At 39.0% G+C, this 14,970-nt stretch overlaps 1 protein-coding gene across 1 annotated transcript; it reads right to left on the bottom strand.

Moving 5' to 3' along the window:
- Positions 1–9,127: 9,127 nt before the first annotated feature.
- On the bottom strand, positions 9,128–9,547 carry LOC141244339 (uncharacterized). The gene has a single exon (XM_073669003.1). It carries the CDS (start codon positions 9,545–9,547, stop codon positions 9,128–9,130), a length of 420 nt encoding a protein of 139 aa, XP_073525104.1.
- Positions 9,548–14,970: the final 5,423 nt, after the last annotated feature.

The raw sequence follows: 14,970 nt of genomic DNA, 5'->3' as shown, positions 1-14,970 counted from the left end.
GCATGATTGCAGCTTTCAGTACATCTGCAATCTGTCTGCAGTCTCCAGGACGTCTCCTGTTTGCCTACAGCTTCCAGTACCTCTAATATCTGTCTGCATTTCCCGCATGCCTCAATTGCCTGCTGCACCATCGCCTGTGACCCGTGTGCTCAGCCAGACCTTGGGCTTCCAGGATCCATCTCACCTAATGAGCCCTTGACAGCTGTTTTTGCAAAAGTAAAGCCAGACTTGTTTGAAAAGGTAAAGCAAACAAAGATATGCAGACATTTGGATACAAAACTTCTCTAATTTATTAGTACAGCTTAAATGGTTCCAGGTATATTAAAAATATTGCAACCATGATCTGAACGAAGAGAGATGCAGAGAGGAATTACAACCGGAGCTAACTGTGGAAACCAAAGGGCAAAGCGGTAGAAGAATCAAAGGAAAAAATGAAGTCATAATTGCCAATCAGAGCAATGAAAGAATCGTACGTAGCCTTGTACTTCAAAACTAAATCTGAGGGTAATGCAGCCTGAAGTACAGGGATGTCAGCCAGCTGCCATGAACTTGACTCAGAAAAAAAATCTGAAAGGTCCTTTGAGTTGCAGTAACGATTTTCTTATATGAGGAGTTGTACAAAAATAGTAAAATCTCGAGGTGAAGACCTCTTTAAAAATTCACTTCTTTCTTTGAATTCTAAGAACACAAATCCGTACAAAACACTCTAAAGTAGTTTTCCTACATCTGTGTTTCACTGAGTACAGATCATGTACAGACTGGGTGCAGGTCTCCTCAACTGACTTATAGGCATACAGTATATGAGGCAGTTGAGATCGGGTCAGGCCAGTACATACATTGTGATCCATACTCAGACTGTGAGACACGAAGGTGTGAAATTCGCGTAGTTTGCAGCAAATCTCAAATTTGGCAAATCGGCTCCACGCTCTCTAGTCTTTTCCTGTATATCATGAGTAGACTATGTATTTTAATTCATAGATCTAGGTGGAGAAACCAGGTGAAAGGTATTCCAACGGTATCAAATAAGAACAATACCAGGAATATACCAAAAAAATAAAAAATGTAAAAAACACAATGCGTTTCATTTGTATCCAGCCTTCTTCAGGTGTCACATGTTGTGTTTTTTAAACAAATTTTATTTTTTTGCATATTCCTGGTATTATTCTTATTTGATACAGTTGGAGCACCCTTCACCTGGTTTTTCCACCATCATCATGTTCTGCCAGAACTCCTTTGGAGGAATTTCCAACAGCACACCAGGTCGGCTGCACCTGTTGGATCTAGTTCATATGTTATTTAGAGTTGTGTCCTACTATTCACAACTCTATAAGGTGAGAAACTTTTTTATTTTTCGGTTTTAATCTTTTTAAATTTACTACTCTTGGAAAGCGCCATTTTCTCTCCCTTTCCATTAAGAGAATTCCACTATTGCTATTATTCACATATCTACAAAGATTTTATTTTGAACCGCTAGACCACCAAGGACATTATTTATTAATTAATTCTTCTACCATTCCTTGAATTTTTATCTCACGCAAAAAAATTAGGGCAAACGATACAGTTTTATTAACTTTTAGATCATGAGGGATATTAGCTATTAATCTACATAAAAGAAGAGATATTAACCTCTCTAAGGGCAGGTGCAGAAGAGCGTCTTTGCTGTCCGAGTGTGATCCAACAAATCCTCGTCTTCTCAGAGGGAGCGTCGCATGGGCAGATGCATAGTCCTGATGATAGATATGTTTGGTTTATGATACCAAAACCTCCTGACAGGTTCCCTTTAAGGAAGTTGAATTTTAGGCATGGTCTATAGATATTTTATTAAATCTATATTCTTTAGGATTATTGTTATTAAACCACATGACCATCGGGGATATTGTTAAAAGGGTAACTGTACTTTTAAATAACTTTTCAGAATGATGTTTCAAATGATTCATGTGTGTACATCAGGAATATCACTACTTCTGGCTATTATATGACTGGTTTCTGCATTTTCACTAGTTTATCCCTCTGCAGCCCCTATCTCTTAATTTGGAATGCACTGTGCAAGTGGGAGGATTCTTGATGCTATGATGTCTCCCATACACTGTAGAGCAGACAAATACAGATTTCTTCTCTTCATTCCTTAGTTAGCACAAAGCCAGAAGCAGCAGCAACATAGAATAAATTATACACCAATAAATTATACGCCAACACTGAACTTTGTAGATGTGAATCCAGCTCTAGAGTGAGGTAAAAGACTTGTGAGAAAGCTCACTGATCTTTCTTTGTCTGACTCTGCTTGTTTTCTCACTCTGATGCTTCTATTCCACCTCCATGGATTATAATAATCAGTTAAACCTGACACCTTGCAGTCCATCATGTCTTGAAAAAGACAGAGTTGATCTGTTTTTATAGAGTAAATTATGAGTTTAATAGACAGGGGAAGGCTTATAAGTGAAGAAAGAAGTAGAGTTCTTTGATAAAATATATTACAAAGTATCTTATATTCACTTTTTTATTGATTAAGGCAAAATTTATTGAAACTGCAGTATCCATTTAAGCATTGGGCCAATTGAAATGGTTATTTGAACACCAGGAATGGATTTAAAGAAGGACACAAAACTACTTGATTAATTGGGAAGTACATTAAACAGTGGACCACCTAGGTCTAGGCTCAAATCTGTTAGTGCCTAAAAGTGCACACGCATATAAGGTTAAGAAAGTTAAATTGTAGGAGTGATCTAATAATAGGCATTAACCTTTGGAACATCAGGGACATTACTTATTAAATCACATCTGACATGACTATATATAAAATTTGGGGTCACCAGAAGAGGATATTGGAGCACCAGGAATTGATTTCCGAAAAGTACACTAAACTATGAGTTCATTTAAAAAGGACATAAAGCAGTTAACTACCAAATATGGACTCTACTGTAAATATCTGGATCATCACCAGAATTTACCAAGAACTTTGCTTCTTCTTTAGTCATGACCAGATTTACAGAGTGTAGTTTTGGCCTAGGTTCAGATCTTTTAGTGCCTAAAAAGCCCAAGCATGTAAGGCTAAATTATTGGAGAGGGTCTAAGGAAATGTATTTGCCACTAGACCAACAGGGGCATTAGTTATTAAACCACTTGACCATCAGGAGTATAATTAAAAGATTGAGCTATCAGAAGTGTTTTTTTTAATTTTAACAAAAAGAAATAAAAGAGAGAAAGAAGCTGTGGAGACCCGAGGGTCAGTGGGTGCTCTCGTCCGCTGGCCTGGCTGTGTTTAGAAAGACCACATGGGACAGGGCTCATCCCACTGAATGCCCGCACTCCTTCCTCTGGGGCAGAATATTACTCAGACAAAACAGGGTGAGGGTAACACACTGCAGTGAAACTTTATTGGATCACCAAAAGTCAACAACATATAATACATTCCCAGCAAGTACAAAAGATGATACATATAACACCCTTCCGTTGGTTCGCCGGGAATTTGAAAATCTGTGACTTCGGGGCATCAAGAACCAACTATCCCAACCAGTAGCACCTTGCTTTTAGCAGGCACCCACATAGAGGAGATAGCGGCAAGCTTAGGAAGCTGACCGAGTACAGTGAGGTATGTGGCCAGTTGACCTGATTGTCCCAACCTGGGTTCTCCAGACATCTTCGTGGATTCAGTGATGGGCAGTGGAGCAGATCTGTATTCCACCAGCTGGAGCTGTGGTTCCTCAGCTGATGTCCTGTACAGTGTCTACGGTGATAGGGGCAGGCCTCTTTTATACCCACAGCTCTCATTCAGGGCACTCTCCCACAAGACTGGGGGAAGTGGGGGGAGGTAATCTCTCATTGTTACATTGTTCAATTAACCTGCATATTTGTCCTCCAAGGTGTGTAGACTAGTAAACCTTAGGGGGCTGATACAATACGTTAAAAGTAGGCATTCCACAAATTAACAGACAAGAGTCAACATACAGGCCCATATGAACCAATGGTTCATGTCCCTGAACCTACAGGACAAAGGAACAATACGTTTGGCATAATTTATTTATTTATTTAACTCACTTACATAGCGCCATTAATTCCACAGCGATTTACAGACATAATTAAGAATGATTCACCCCCCCACACCAGTGACCAGGGTGACGCTGTGTCATCACAGACGCTACAATATAGGTTTACTTAGAAAAGACATAGAGCAGTAGACCACCAAATATGCATATTTCTGTAAATATCTGGATCCCCAGGACCCACCAGTAACTTCACAATGCACCGCAGAGCCAGGCTTGATAGAAATACAATAGATTTCAAAAAGTCTTGTTCATAGTGTTGTTGTGGGTCTAAATATATTTATTAACCTCTAGACCACCAGGAACATTAGTTATTAAACCATCAGGGGTATTATTAAAACAATGGGCCACAAGAAATGATTGTTTTTTGAACATCATAAATAAATTCTAAAAAGAACACTAAAGAACATAATTATTCAGGAAGAAGGTAGCATTCTGGGCCTAAGTCTAAATCTTGTTAGAGTCTATAGAAGCCCCTGTAGATAGGGTTAAGGAAGTAGAATTTAGGAGAGGTCCTAAAGAAGAAATATCCCTATTTTTATGATCTAACAGAGAGGCAAGAAAGAGGTAGATAGTATAAATTCAATTTCTTTTCTTTCTCTTTAAAGATACACTTGGGGCCGACAGGCGCAACATTTTAAACAGTTTGATTGCAAATACAGTAGAACATCAAGAGACACATAAGGTGCAATGCATTTAAATTCCTATTTAGTGGGTTCTTTTTCATCTCCTAAAGCGGAGGCACTCATAAACAAATCACCTCCTTCGGAAAAACTTTCCATCCAATATAAAGTTTTTCTTTATTTCTTTATTTTTTTGTTCTTGAAATCATGCAACTAAATTGTTAGCATATGCAAAATAAATTCTTTATCACCAGGGCCCATGTCAGCACTTAGCCTTTTAAAAAATAATATTATTTTGATAGAGAAACCATAAAAATGAAAGATTTGCAATCATACGTTACATTTGCATGCTCGCAAACGCTATTAAAGTCGATCATTTTATATAAAATGCTGTTTAAAACCTAAAATATGCAAATTGAATGGTCTTTCCTGCATATATTAACAGTCGGAATATGCTGGAGGATAGAACAAAAAATGCCCAAATACTTACGAAAACATAAACAAATAATGAATTTGGGATAACAGAGGAAAGAGAGATTTTAATATTGCAAAAATTTGGGATTCTACAGTCACTGAAAATATTGTCTGCTTTGCACAAAACTAATTGGAACTACTTTATTGGAGAGTAACCCTGGGTTTTTGCAAGAAAAAAAAAAATATTGTTCAATCAATAACTATGAATGTAAAAATTGGACCAGGGTTAGGATCACAAAATAGTTTTCTCCACATCAAGAAAAACGGTCCTATTATTCTGATCGATCAGAGTGTCATCAGTTTTTCTAGGACGTGGCGAGAAAAAAAATTCTCCACCTTCTCCATTCTGTCCATGAAAATCGGACCCTACTAGGACATCATCTGGGTCGGGTTCAATTTTTTTCACGGACCCACAGACATGCAGTGCCAATTTTGATCCGACGCTTGGATCAAAATCTGATGTCTCCAATTTTTTTCACGGACCACTAAGTCCGAGGAAAATAATGAGACATGTTCACAGCCCAATTGAATATTATAGGTACAAGTGCTTTCCGTGAAAACCACGGATAGCACTCGGACGAGAAAATCGGTCACGTGCACGAGTCCTAATAGTGATGCAAGGGAATGGATCAAAGAGGTTATTGAAGACCATGATATTGATGGTCCATCCTTTGGATAGACCATCAATATCTGATTGGTGGGGTCAGACTCCTAGCAAAGCCACCAATCAGTTAATGTAAGGGTAGAGGTGAGCGGATTGATTTTTGAGACTTTGGTCCAGCATCTACAGTACAGACCAAAAGTTTGGACACACCTTTTCATTTAAAGATTTTTCTGTATTTGCATAACTATGAAAATTGTACATTCACACTGAAAGCATCAAAACTATGAATTAACACATGTGGAATTATATACTTAACAAAAAAGTGTGAAACAACTGAAAATATGTCTTATATTCTACGTTCTTCAAAATAGCCACCTTTGGCTTTGATGACTGCTTTGCACACTCTTGACATTCTCTTGATGAGCTTCAAGAGGTAGTCACCGGAAATGGTCTTCCAACAATCTTGAAGGAGTTCCCAGAGATGCTTAGCACTTGTTGGCCCTTTTGCCTTCACTCTGCGGTCCACCTCACCCCAAACCATCTCGATAGAGTTCAGGTCTGGTGACTGTGGAGGCCAGGCGTAGCACCCCATCACTCTCCTTCTTGGTAAAATAGCCCCTACATAGCCTGGAGGTATGCTTGGGGTCATTGTCAGGTTGAAAAATAAATGATGGTTCAACTAAACGCAAACCGGATGGAATAGCATGCCTCTGCAAGATGCTGTGGTAGCCATGCTCGTTCAGTATGCCTTCAATTTTGAATAAATCCCCAACAGTGTCACGAGCAAAGCACCCCCACACCATCACACCTCCTCCTCCATGCTTCACGGTGGGAACCAGGCATGTAGAGTCCATCTGTTCACCTTTTCTGCGTCGCACAAAGACACGGTGGTTGGAACCAAAGATCTCAAATTTGGACTCATCAGACCAAAGCACAGATTTCCACTGGTCTAATGTCCATTCCTTGTGTTCTTTAGCCCAAACAAGTCTCTTCTGCTTGTTGCCTGTCCTTAGCAGTGGTTTCCTAGCAGCTATTTTACCATGAAGGCCAGCTGCACAAAGTCTCCTCTTAATAGTTGTTGTAGAGTTGTGTCTGCTGCTAGAACTCTGTGTGGCATTGACCTGGTCTCTAATCTGAGCTGCTGTTAACCTGCAATTTCTGAGGCTGGTGACTCAGATAAACTTATCCTCAGAAGCAGAGGTGACTCTTGGTCTTCCTTTCGTGGGGCGGTCCTCATGTGAGCTAGTTTCTTTGTAGCGCTTGATGGTTTTTGCAACTGCACTTGGGGACACTTTCAAAGTTTTCCAAATTTTTCGGAGTGACTGACCTTCATTTCTTAAAGTAATGATGGCCACTCATTTTTCTTTACTTAGCTGCTTTTTTCTTGCCATAATACAAATTCTAACAGTCTATTCAGTAGGACTATCAGCTGTGTATCCACCTGACTTGTGCACAACACAACTGATGGTCCCAACCCCATTTATAAGGCAAGAAATCCCAGTTATTAAACCTGACAGGGCACACCTGTGAAGTGAAAACCATTTCCGATGACTACCTCTTAAATCTCATCAAGAGAATGTCAAGAGTGTGCAAAGCAGTCATCAAAGCAAAAGGTGGCTACTTTGAAGAACCTAGAATATAAGACATATTTTCAGTTGTTTCACACTTTTTTGTTAAGCATATAATTCCTCATGTGTTAATTCATAGTTTTGATGCCTTGAGTGTGAATGTACAATTTTCATAGTAATGAAATTACAGAAAAATCTTTAAATGAGACGGTGTGTCCAAACTTTTGGTCTGTACTGTAGGTCAATGGCATCTGAAATGTAGACAGTAGGTCTGTGAATCTTTTAGCTTCTGGAATCCCCAGCACAGCTTTTGATTAGCCAGGGCTTCCGCGACATCATCTGTGCATCACGTCACCCTGATACATGTCACACCAGCCTTGATAAATCAAATGCTGTGCAGGGAAGGTAAAAGATTCATGGGCCTCTCGTCTAGCTGCCAGGTGCCACTGATATTTTTCAATACTTTTGGTAGTTTCATCTCGGTCCGGTTCAAGTAGACGTAATCCTACAAATAGGCACTGCCAAAACAATAGAGCAGTGACTCCTTCAGTCATCTGATTGGCGGAGATTCCAGGAGTCAGACCTCACTGGTCCAATATTCATGATCTATCTAAAGAAAACATCTTTAAATTTGTCCATACTCAATACCAAAAGTCTACCTTAATAAAAAAAGACAAAATCATATTTTGGCCAATTTTAAGTCACAATTAGAGATGAGCAAATATATTCGAGTGGAACTGAATTTGACCTAAATAAAAAAAAACTTCATTTGCCAAAATGTGGATTTTTATAAATTTGTTTTTGTGTGGATTCAGCAAAATTCTGAACTATAAAGTATTTATGGTTCAACATTTCCCCCCTTCGAAATTTTGATAGGTCAAACCAGAATAAGTCAATGACGGAAAAAATGGGCAAGAAAAGTTTTTATAGCTGTTATACCAGACCTAAAAACCGTAGTATGGGCTTGTTGTTGTGTTTTTTTCCTTGCATGTTTTTGTGAGGAATAAATGCCATGTTGTAGAGTAACAAGAAAATAAATTAGATTTTTAAAATCTCATTCACACGGTGTGTTTATTTATTTCAGTTTTTTGAGCTGCGATGCATTTTTTTTAAAACATAAGTAATTTTTCACTTTTGCTTTGCATCAATGTTTCACATTTAGCATTTTTGCTTTACCAATTCAATTGAATTTATAAAAAAATGTTGGCAGCGGATCATTCAGGATACTCTCAAAGCGTGTTAACAACAGAACAAAGCTTTAATTAGCTATAAACAGGTACAGATATGATAGGCTTTGTGGAATCAGGAATATACATATCTTAAGTGTCTCTGTGCAGCATCAGCAGGCTGCTTCTCCTCTTATGCACAGACACAGGATACTGAACACAGTCACATGGTCTTTTCTGGGTGTGAGCCTCTGGGAGTTTTTTTTTTTTTTAACTTTATAGACAATACACAAACCTAGCAATAGAACATTTACATACACAGGAATGGAGTTGTTGCACTAAACATATTCCAACACCCCTACTCAACACCTACTTATCCTGTTAGTCCCATTGTGGTTCTGAAGTCCTCAAACTTGACTCTTGGCAATGGTTTTGTCATACCATCAGCTAACATCTTGTCACACTCGCAATAAACAAACTCTAGTACACCACACTCTACTAAGTCACGTAAGTGGTGATGTTTAATGTCGATGAGTGTAGTCCTTGCACTAATCTTCTCACTGCTGGCAAGTTTAATACATCCTTGGTTGTCCTCATAGATAACTGTTGGCTGAGCTAGTGGCTTGCCGAAATTTTCCAAAAGTTGTTTCAATCAAATAACTTCTTGACTTGCATAAGCAGCTGACACATATTCTGCTTCTGTAGAAGACAATGCGACTGACACTTGTTTTTTTCTGCTGGACCAAGAAATTGAATTTTCTCCTAATTTGAACAAGTAACCACTTGTCGATTTCCGATCACTTGTATCTCCAGCCCAATCTGCATCCACATAACCTCTGAGAGTGAGATCTCCTGATGCAGATATCTTAAGATTTAGCCTTTGAGTTTCATTAAGATATTGTAGAATTCTCCTAGTTGCATTCCAGTCTCTTGGCGTGGCTTGCTTACACGTCGGCAGAGAATTCCAACTGCGGCTGTAATCTGGACGAGTTGTGGTTGCTATATACAGAAGCGCCCCCACTTCTTGTCTGTAACTCTCATTGGTGAGTAGCAGATCTTCTTCTCCTTCCATCTTTAAGTAGGATGATCAATTGGTGTTGATGCACCTTTGGCTTCTGACAGTCCAAATTGGTTCAGGATTGCGGAAATTTCAGAACTTTGAGAAGAAAACTCCCATCTTCCTCTCTCTGGATTTGTATTCCCAAATAATATGTCACATTTCCAAGGTCCTTAGTCTCAAAGTGCTGGTTGAGAATTTCACCTAGCTTTGTAATTTCCTTTTCATCTCGATGAGACATGATTACATGATCTACATATAGGAGAACATACATCCACTCTTTTGGTGCAATTTTCGTATACAAAGATGGATCAGCTTGAGACCCTTTAAATCCTTCATCCATCAAAACTTTGTTTATTTTTGAGTTCCATGCTCTTGCCGACTGCTTAAGTCCAAAGAGAGATTTTTGCATTCTACAAAAAAGGTGCTCTTCACACTTTTTAATATATCCCTCGGGTTGACTCATGTACAACTCTTTTTCAATATCACCATGTACGAAGGCTGTTTTGATGTCAAAATGTCTCACTGTCATCTGTTGAACTGAAGCTACGGACATTAAAGTTCTGAATGTGGTTTGCTTCACAACTGGAGAAAATGTAGCATCGTAATCTTCACCATATTTTTGTGAGTACCCTTTTGCGACCAATCTTGCCTTAAACTGGTGAACCTTCTGAGTCATATTTGTTTTTGAAGACCCACTTACATCCGATAGCTCTTTTTCCTTGTGGTAGCTCCGTAAGCTCCCATGTCTGGAGTTGGTGAAGGGACTCCATCTCTTCATTAGCGGCATTTATCCACTTCTGCTTCTCGTGGACAGGCAGTTTTTGCATCTCTTGCCATGACTGTGGCTCTGGCTCAGGAAGTGTTCTGACCGTATAAGAAAGGCATCTAGCTGGGATACCTTTGTTTGATCTTTCCAACCTCCTGACTGGAGGTTGACTTGGTTCTTCTGTTTCTTTCTTGCTGGCTTCAGAGCTTATCCAGACTTCAGAGTTTTCTTTTTCAGTGTCTGGGTTTGGTGATTGAGATTCTTGTTCTTGTTTCTTGGCTTGAATGACTGGTGTAACTTCATGGAATTTGAGCGAAACGGAGTTCTCATCAATCACTACGTCTCTGCTGATTGTTACTGTGTTGGTCTCTGGGTGCAAGATTCTGTATCCCTTTTGAGGTTTGTTATAGCCCACCAGAACTCCTTGCTTTGCATGTGATTCCCACTTGAAACATTTTTCTTTGGGAACATACACAAACGTTTTGCTTCCAAATATCCTTAGGTGCTTCAGGTTTGGCTTCTCACAGTTCCATAGCTCATATGGAGTTTTATTAGTGGCTTTACCTGGCAGTCTGTTTTGAAGATAGAAAGCTGTCATGATGGCTTCTCCCCAATACGTTGTAGGTAGATTTGCATCAAACAACATACTTCTTCCACTTTCACAGAGAGTGTGGTTCTTTCTCTCTGCAATGCCATTCTGTTTTGGGTTGTATGGGATGGTAGTCTGGAACATGATTCCATTCTTTTTCAAAATGGTTTGCACCTCACCACTTGTATATTCAGTCCCATTATCTGCATGCAGGGCTTTTGGCATTCTTCCAAATTTGTTAAATAATACGGCAAGATATTCTTCAAGTTTCTGTGGAACTTCATCCTTACTGTGAAGCAGGTAGGCGACAGTATATCTGGAGTAGTCATCAATAAATGTGAGAAAATATCTCTTCTTGCTTGGAGTTTGAACACTCATTGGACTGCAAACATCTGTGTGTATCAAATCCAGAGGCTGTGCAGATCTAGTGGTGTTTACCTTAGGAAAGGATTTTCTGGACATTTTCCCTTTAAGACAGCGAGTGCACTTCATCATTTGAGTACATGATTTCCACACCATTTGCAAATTCACCTAGCTTCCTTATTGCTTCTGGGTCTCTGTGCCCAAGACGTCTATGCCTTATATGTATACAGTTCTTATTCAGATCTTGTCTAGCACTGTACACTCTTTCTTTGCATTTTAGCTGATAAAGTTCATTTTGGATTTTTTCTTCTGCAAGAGTTTGACCCTTCTTTGATATAATGCAGCTGTTGTCTTTAAAAGTAACTAAATTCCATTTTTGCGTAAACTTCTTTACTGACAGAAGATTGCTTTCAAGACTGGGAACATAGAGAACATCCTTTACTGGGATCTTTCTGCTTTGTGCTGAGGAATCTGGACAGTGGAGGTAGCCGTCTCCTACTCCTTCTGAAGTCATATATTGACCATTTGCTAAAATGACCTCTTCTGACTTGCTTTCATCAAGGTCAGTGAAGAAATCCTTGTTTTTCGTCATATGGCTGCTAGCACCAGAGTCTATACACCACATATGCTTTGCAGATGAGCCTGTACTGGTATTAAATGCAGTTTCAACACATGCAGATTTTTCCTCTACAGCTGTTTTCACCTTTTGATCACTGTTCTGCTTTTTAAGGTGACTCATTCTTGCTTTCCAAATTCTGCAGTCTGCTTTAAGGTGGCCAGGCTTTCTACAGACAAAACATTCACAAGTTTCCCTTAGATTGCTTTTATTTTTAGGAAAGTTCAGTGTCTTTAATGCTGTTTCTGCTCTAGATTCATTACTGCTGCTTACATTGTGTGTTTTTTGCTTGAATTCATCTACAAGCTTGCCTTTGACATATTCTAGTGTGAGCTCATCATCTGGCCGTGCATCTAGTGCAGTGACAAGTGTGTCATAACTTTCTGGAAGACCACTTAATAGTAGTACAGCAACATGAAAGTCTTTAATTTCTTCTCCAATGCCCCTGAGATGCTCCACAATCTCTGGGGTGTTTCTTATATAGTCCTGCATATTCTGCCCATCACTTAGCTCAGACTGATACAGTTTTCCCATGAGATAAAGCTTATTGCTGAGATTTGATCTTTCATTCACTTTCTGTAATTCATCCCACATCTCTTTGGCAGTTGCACATTTGGATATATGCAATCAATCTGATCATCATCTACACTGATGGAGATAGTGCTTTGTGCTTTCTGATCCTTCTCTAGCCAATCATCTGGTTGTGGATGAGGCACTTATTCCTGTGTATAATTCCAAATACCTTCTCTTATGAGCAGCGTTTTCACCTTAAATTTCCAAGATTGATAATTCTGATTGATGAGACTTTGCACTGAGAACTTGCAGTGATCCCTGCTTGTGGACATTTTCTCTGTTTGCTTTGGACTTCTGTTGCTGTATTACTCATCTGTGTCACTCCTGGGGTTCTGTGTCACGCTGGGCCCATAACCTGTTGGCTGCAGATCATTCAGGATACTCTCAAAGCGTGTTGACAACAGAACAAAGCTTTAATAAGCTATAAACAGGTACAGATACAGTATGATAAGCTTTGTGGAATCAGGAATATACATATCTTAAGTATCTCTGTGCAGCATCAGCAGGCTGCTTCTCCTCTCATGCACAGACACAGGATACTGAACACAGTCACATGGTCTTTTCTGTGTGTGAGTCTCTGGGAGTTTTTTTTTTAACTTTATAGACAATACACAAACCTAGAAATAGAACATTTACATACAAAGGAATGGAGTTGTTGCAGTAAACATATTCCAACAAAAAAACACTTCAAAAATGCATGAAAAATATGAGTAATGTACTCAGTGTTTTTCCTGCCAACGCTCTGAGTTTTTCATGCAGAAAAAAAAACGCTGTGAAAAAGCACTGCGTGAACATACCCCTTTGGCGATTTTGCCATTTTTTTACCCTTTCAATTTAATGCATGAAAAACACAATCAAAAACATAGAAAATGCAAGTAATATTGCAGCATTTTTCCTGCCAACACTGTTTTTAATGCCGGGAAAAAACTTTGCCAAACTATGTGAACATACCCTTACCAACATTTAGTACAAAAAAAGCAGACATTAAACCCTACCTCTAAAAATGACTCCAAAATTCCTAGTAGAGCTTCAAATGCCCACTTGTATGTACTTGCATGGGAGAGAGTTGCAAATAAAATGGATGACGGCTGTTTCACGCCTCTCTGCTCTTCAACGGGTCCTGGAGTGGAATAATGTAATACAATAAATATTTTTTTACATTATAAGCACTCATTCAGACCTCAGTGAATGTTGTACATGTTCTGTGTTTTTCACTGATAGAACACGGAACCATGATAATCTTTGTAAACTACCAGGATGGTGACCTGTCTGCAAATAATGTTCTATGAGGAACAGTTAGAGGATCTGGGAATGTTTAGCTTGCAAAAAAAGAAGTCTAAGAGGAGACTTAATAGCTGTCTACAAAAATCTGAAGGGCTGTCACAGTGTAGAGGGATCAGCTTTATTCAAATTTGCCCATGGAAACACGAGAAGCAATGGAATGAAACTGAAAGGGGAGAAGATACAGATTAGATATTGGAAAAAACTTTTTGACAGTGAGGGTGATCAATGAGTGGAACAGGCGGCCACGAGAGGTGGTGAGTTCTCCATCAATGGAAGTCTTCAAACAGAGGCTGGACAGACACCGGTCTGAGATGGTTTAGTGAATCCTGCATTTGGGGGGTTGGACATAATGACCCTGGAGGTCCCCTCCAACTCTAACATTCTATGATTCTATGTGTCTGTTCACAAGTCTGTGTTTTTTTGAAGACAGTGGGTAAAAAAAAGCTATAAAAAATCACAGAGACATGTCTATTTTTGATCCCAGTGATGGATCAAAATCATCAATACAATGAGTTCCTGAAAATTCACTGATAGCACACATTGACATCCATGTGCTGTCTGCATGCTATCTGTTTATAACATTGCAATGAATAGGAGAAGCTATACAATTTATTCATTTATTTTTCATATGAGAAAATTACAGATGAAAGACAACTGTTAAACCTGACATCCAGAACAAACACTGATGAAAATCTGATCCAAAACACTGATGAAAATCAGTTTGTGTTTTTAAAGAAAACCTGTCAGCAATGTTTTGCAAGACAAAGTAAAGCTATGGCTGTAATCATTAAGATTAAATCGTTACCTTTAGTTAAGAAATACACTTGGTGGTTGTTCTTTAATCGGCAGTTAAAGTTTTTAGGTAACAAAATTTAAGTGTGCACGGGTGGGATTGTGCATTGGGTCTTCTGCTCCTGCCACTGGTCACTTTTTTTAATTGATTTGCCTCGCCATAGAAATTTGGTGCCCTACCCTCCTTGCCATGAGCAGCACATGTGCAGATTGATTTTCTGGCTGGTTTTCAAAAAATGGTGTCAGGGTGGCACATGTGCAGATTGAGATATCGGCTCAATGACATCTAGCGCCAACAAAACAATTTGCGGACCCCAAAAAAAAGATAATTTTCAATCTAAATTGAGAAACCATAAACATCTTCACTTTCAAAACAGTACACCTGTTTTGTTTCCCTAATTAAAGGGATAATGTTAGGATAGCTTGTGAAAAATTCATTGCTTCTTTTTTTT

This window comes from Phyllobates terribilis, unplaced genomic scaffold (genome assembly GCF_046119375.1).
Source record: "Phyllobates terribilis strain yellow unplaced genomic scaffold, ASM4611937v1 Scaffold_2__4_contigs__length_985480577, whole genome shotgun sequence".
Taxonomy (NCBI): domain Eukaryota; kingdom Metazoa; phylum Chordata; class Amphibia; order Anura; family Dendrobatidae; genus Phyllobates; species Phyllobates terribilis.
This window is presented reverse-complemented; position numbering and strand designations above follow the sequence as displayed.

Coding starts and splice junctions, on each gene's coding strand:
- LOC141244339 (XM_073669003.1), bottom strand. CDS start 9,547: ATGGAAGGAGAAGAAGATCTGCTACTCACCAATGAGAGTTACAGACAA.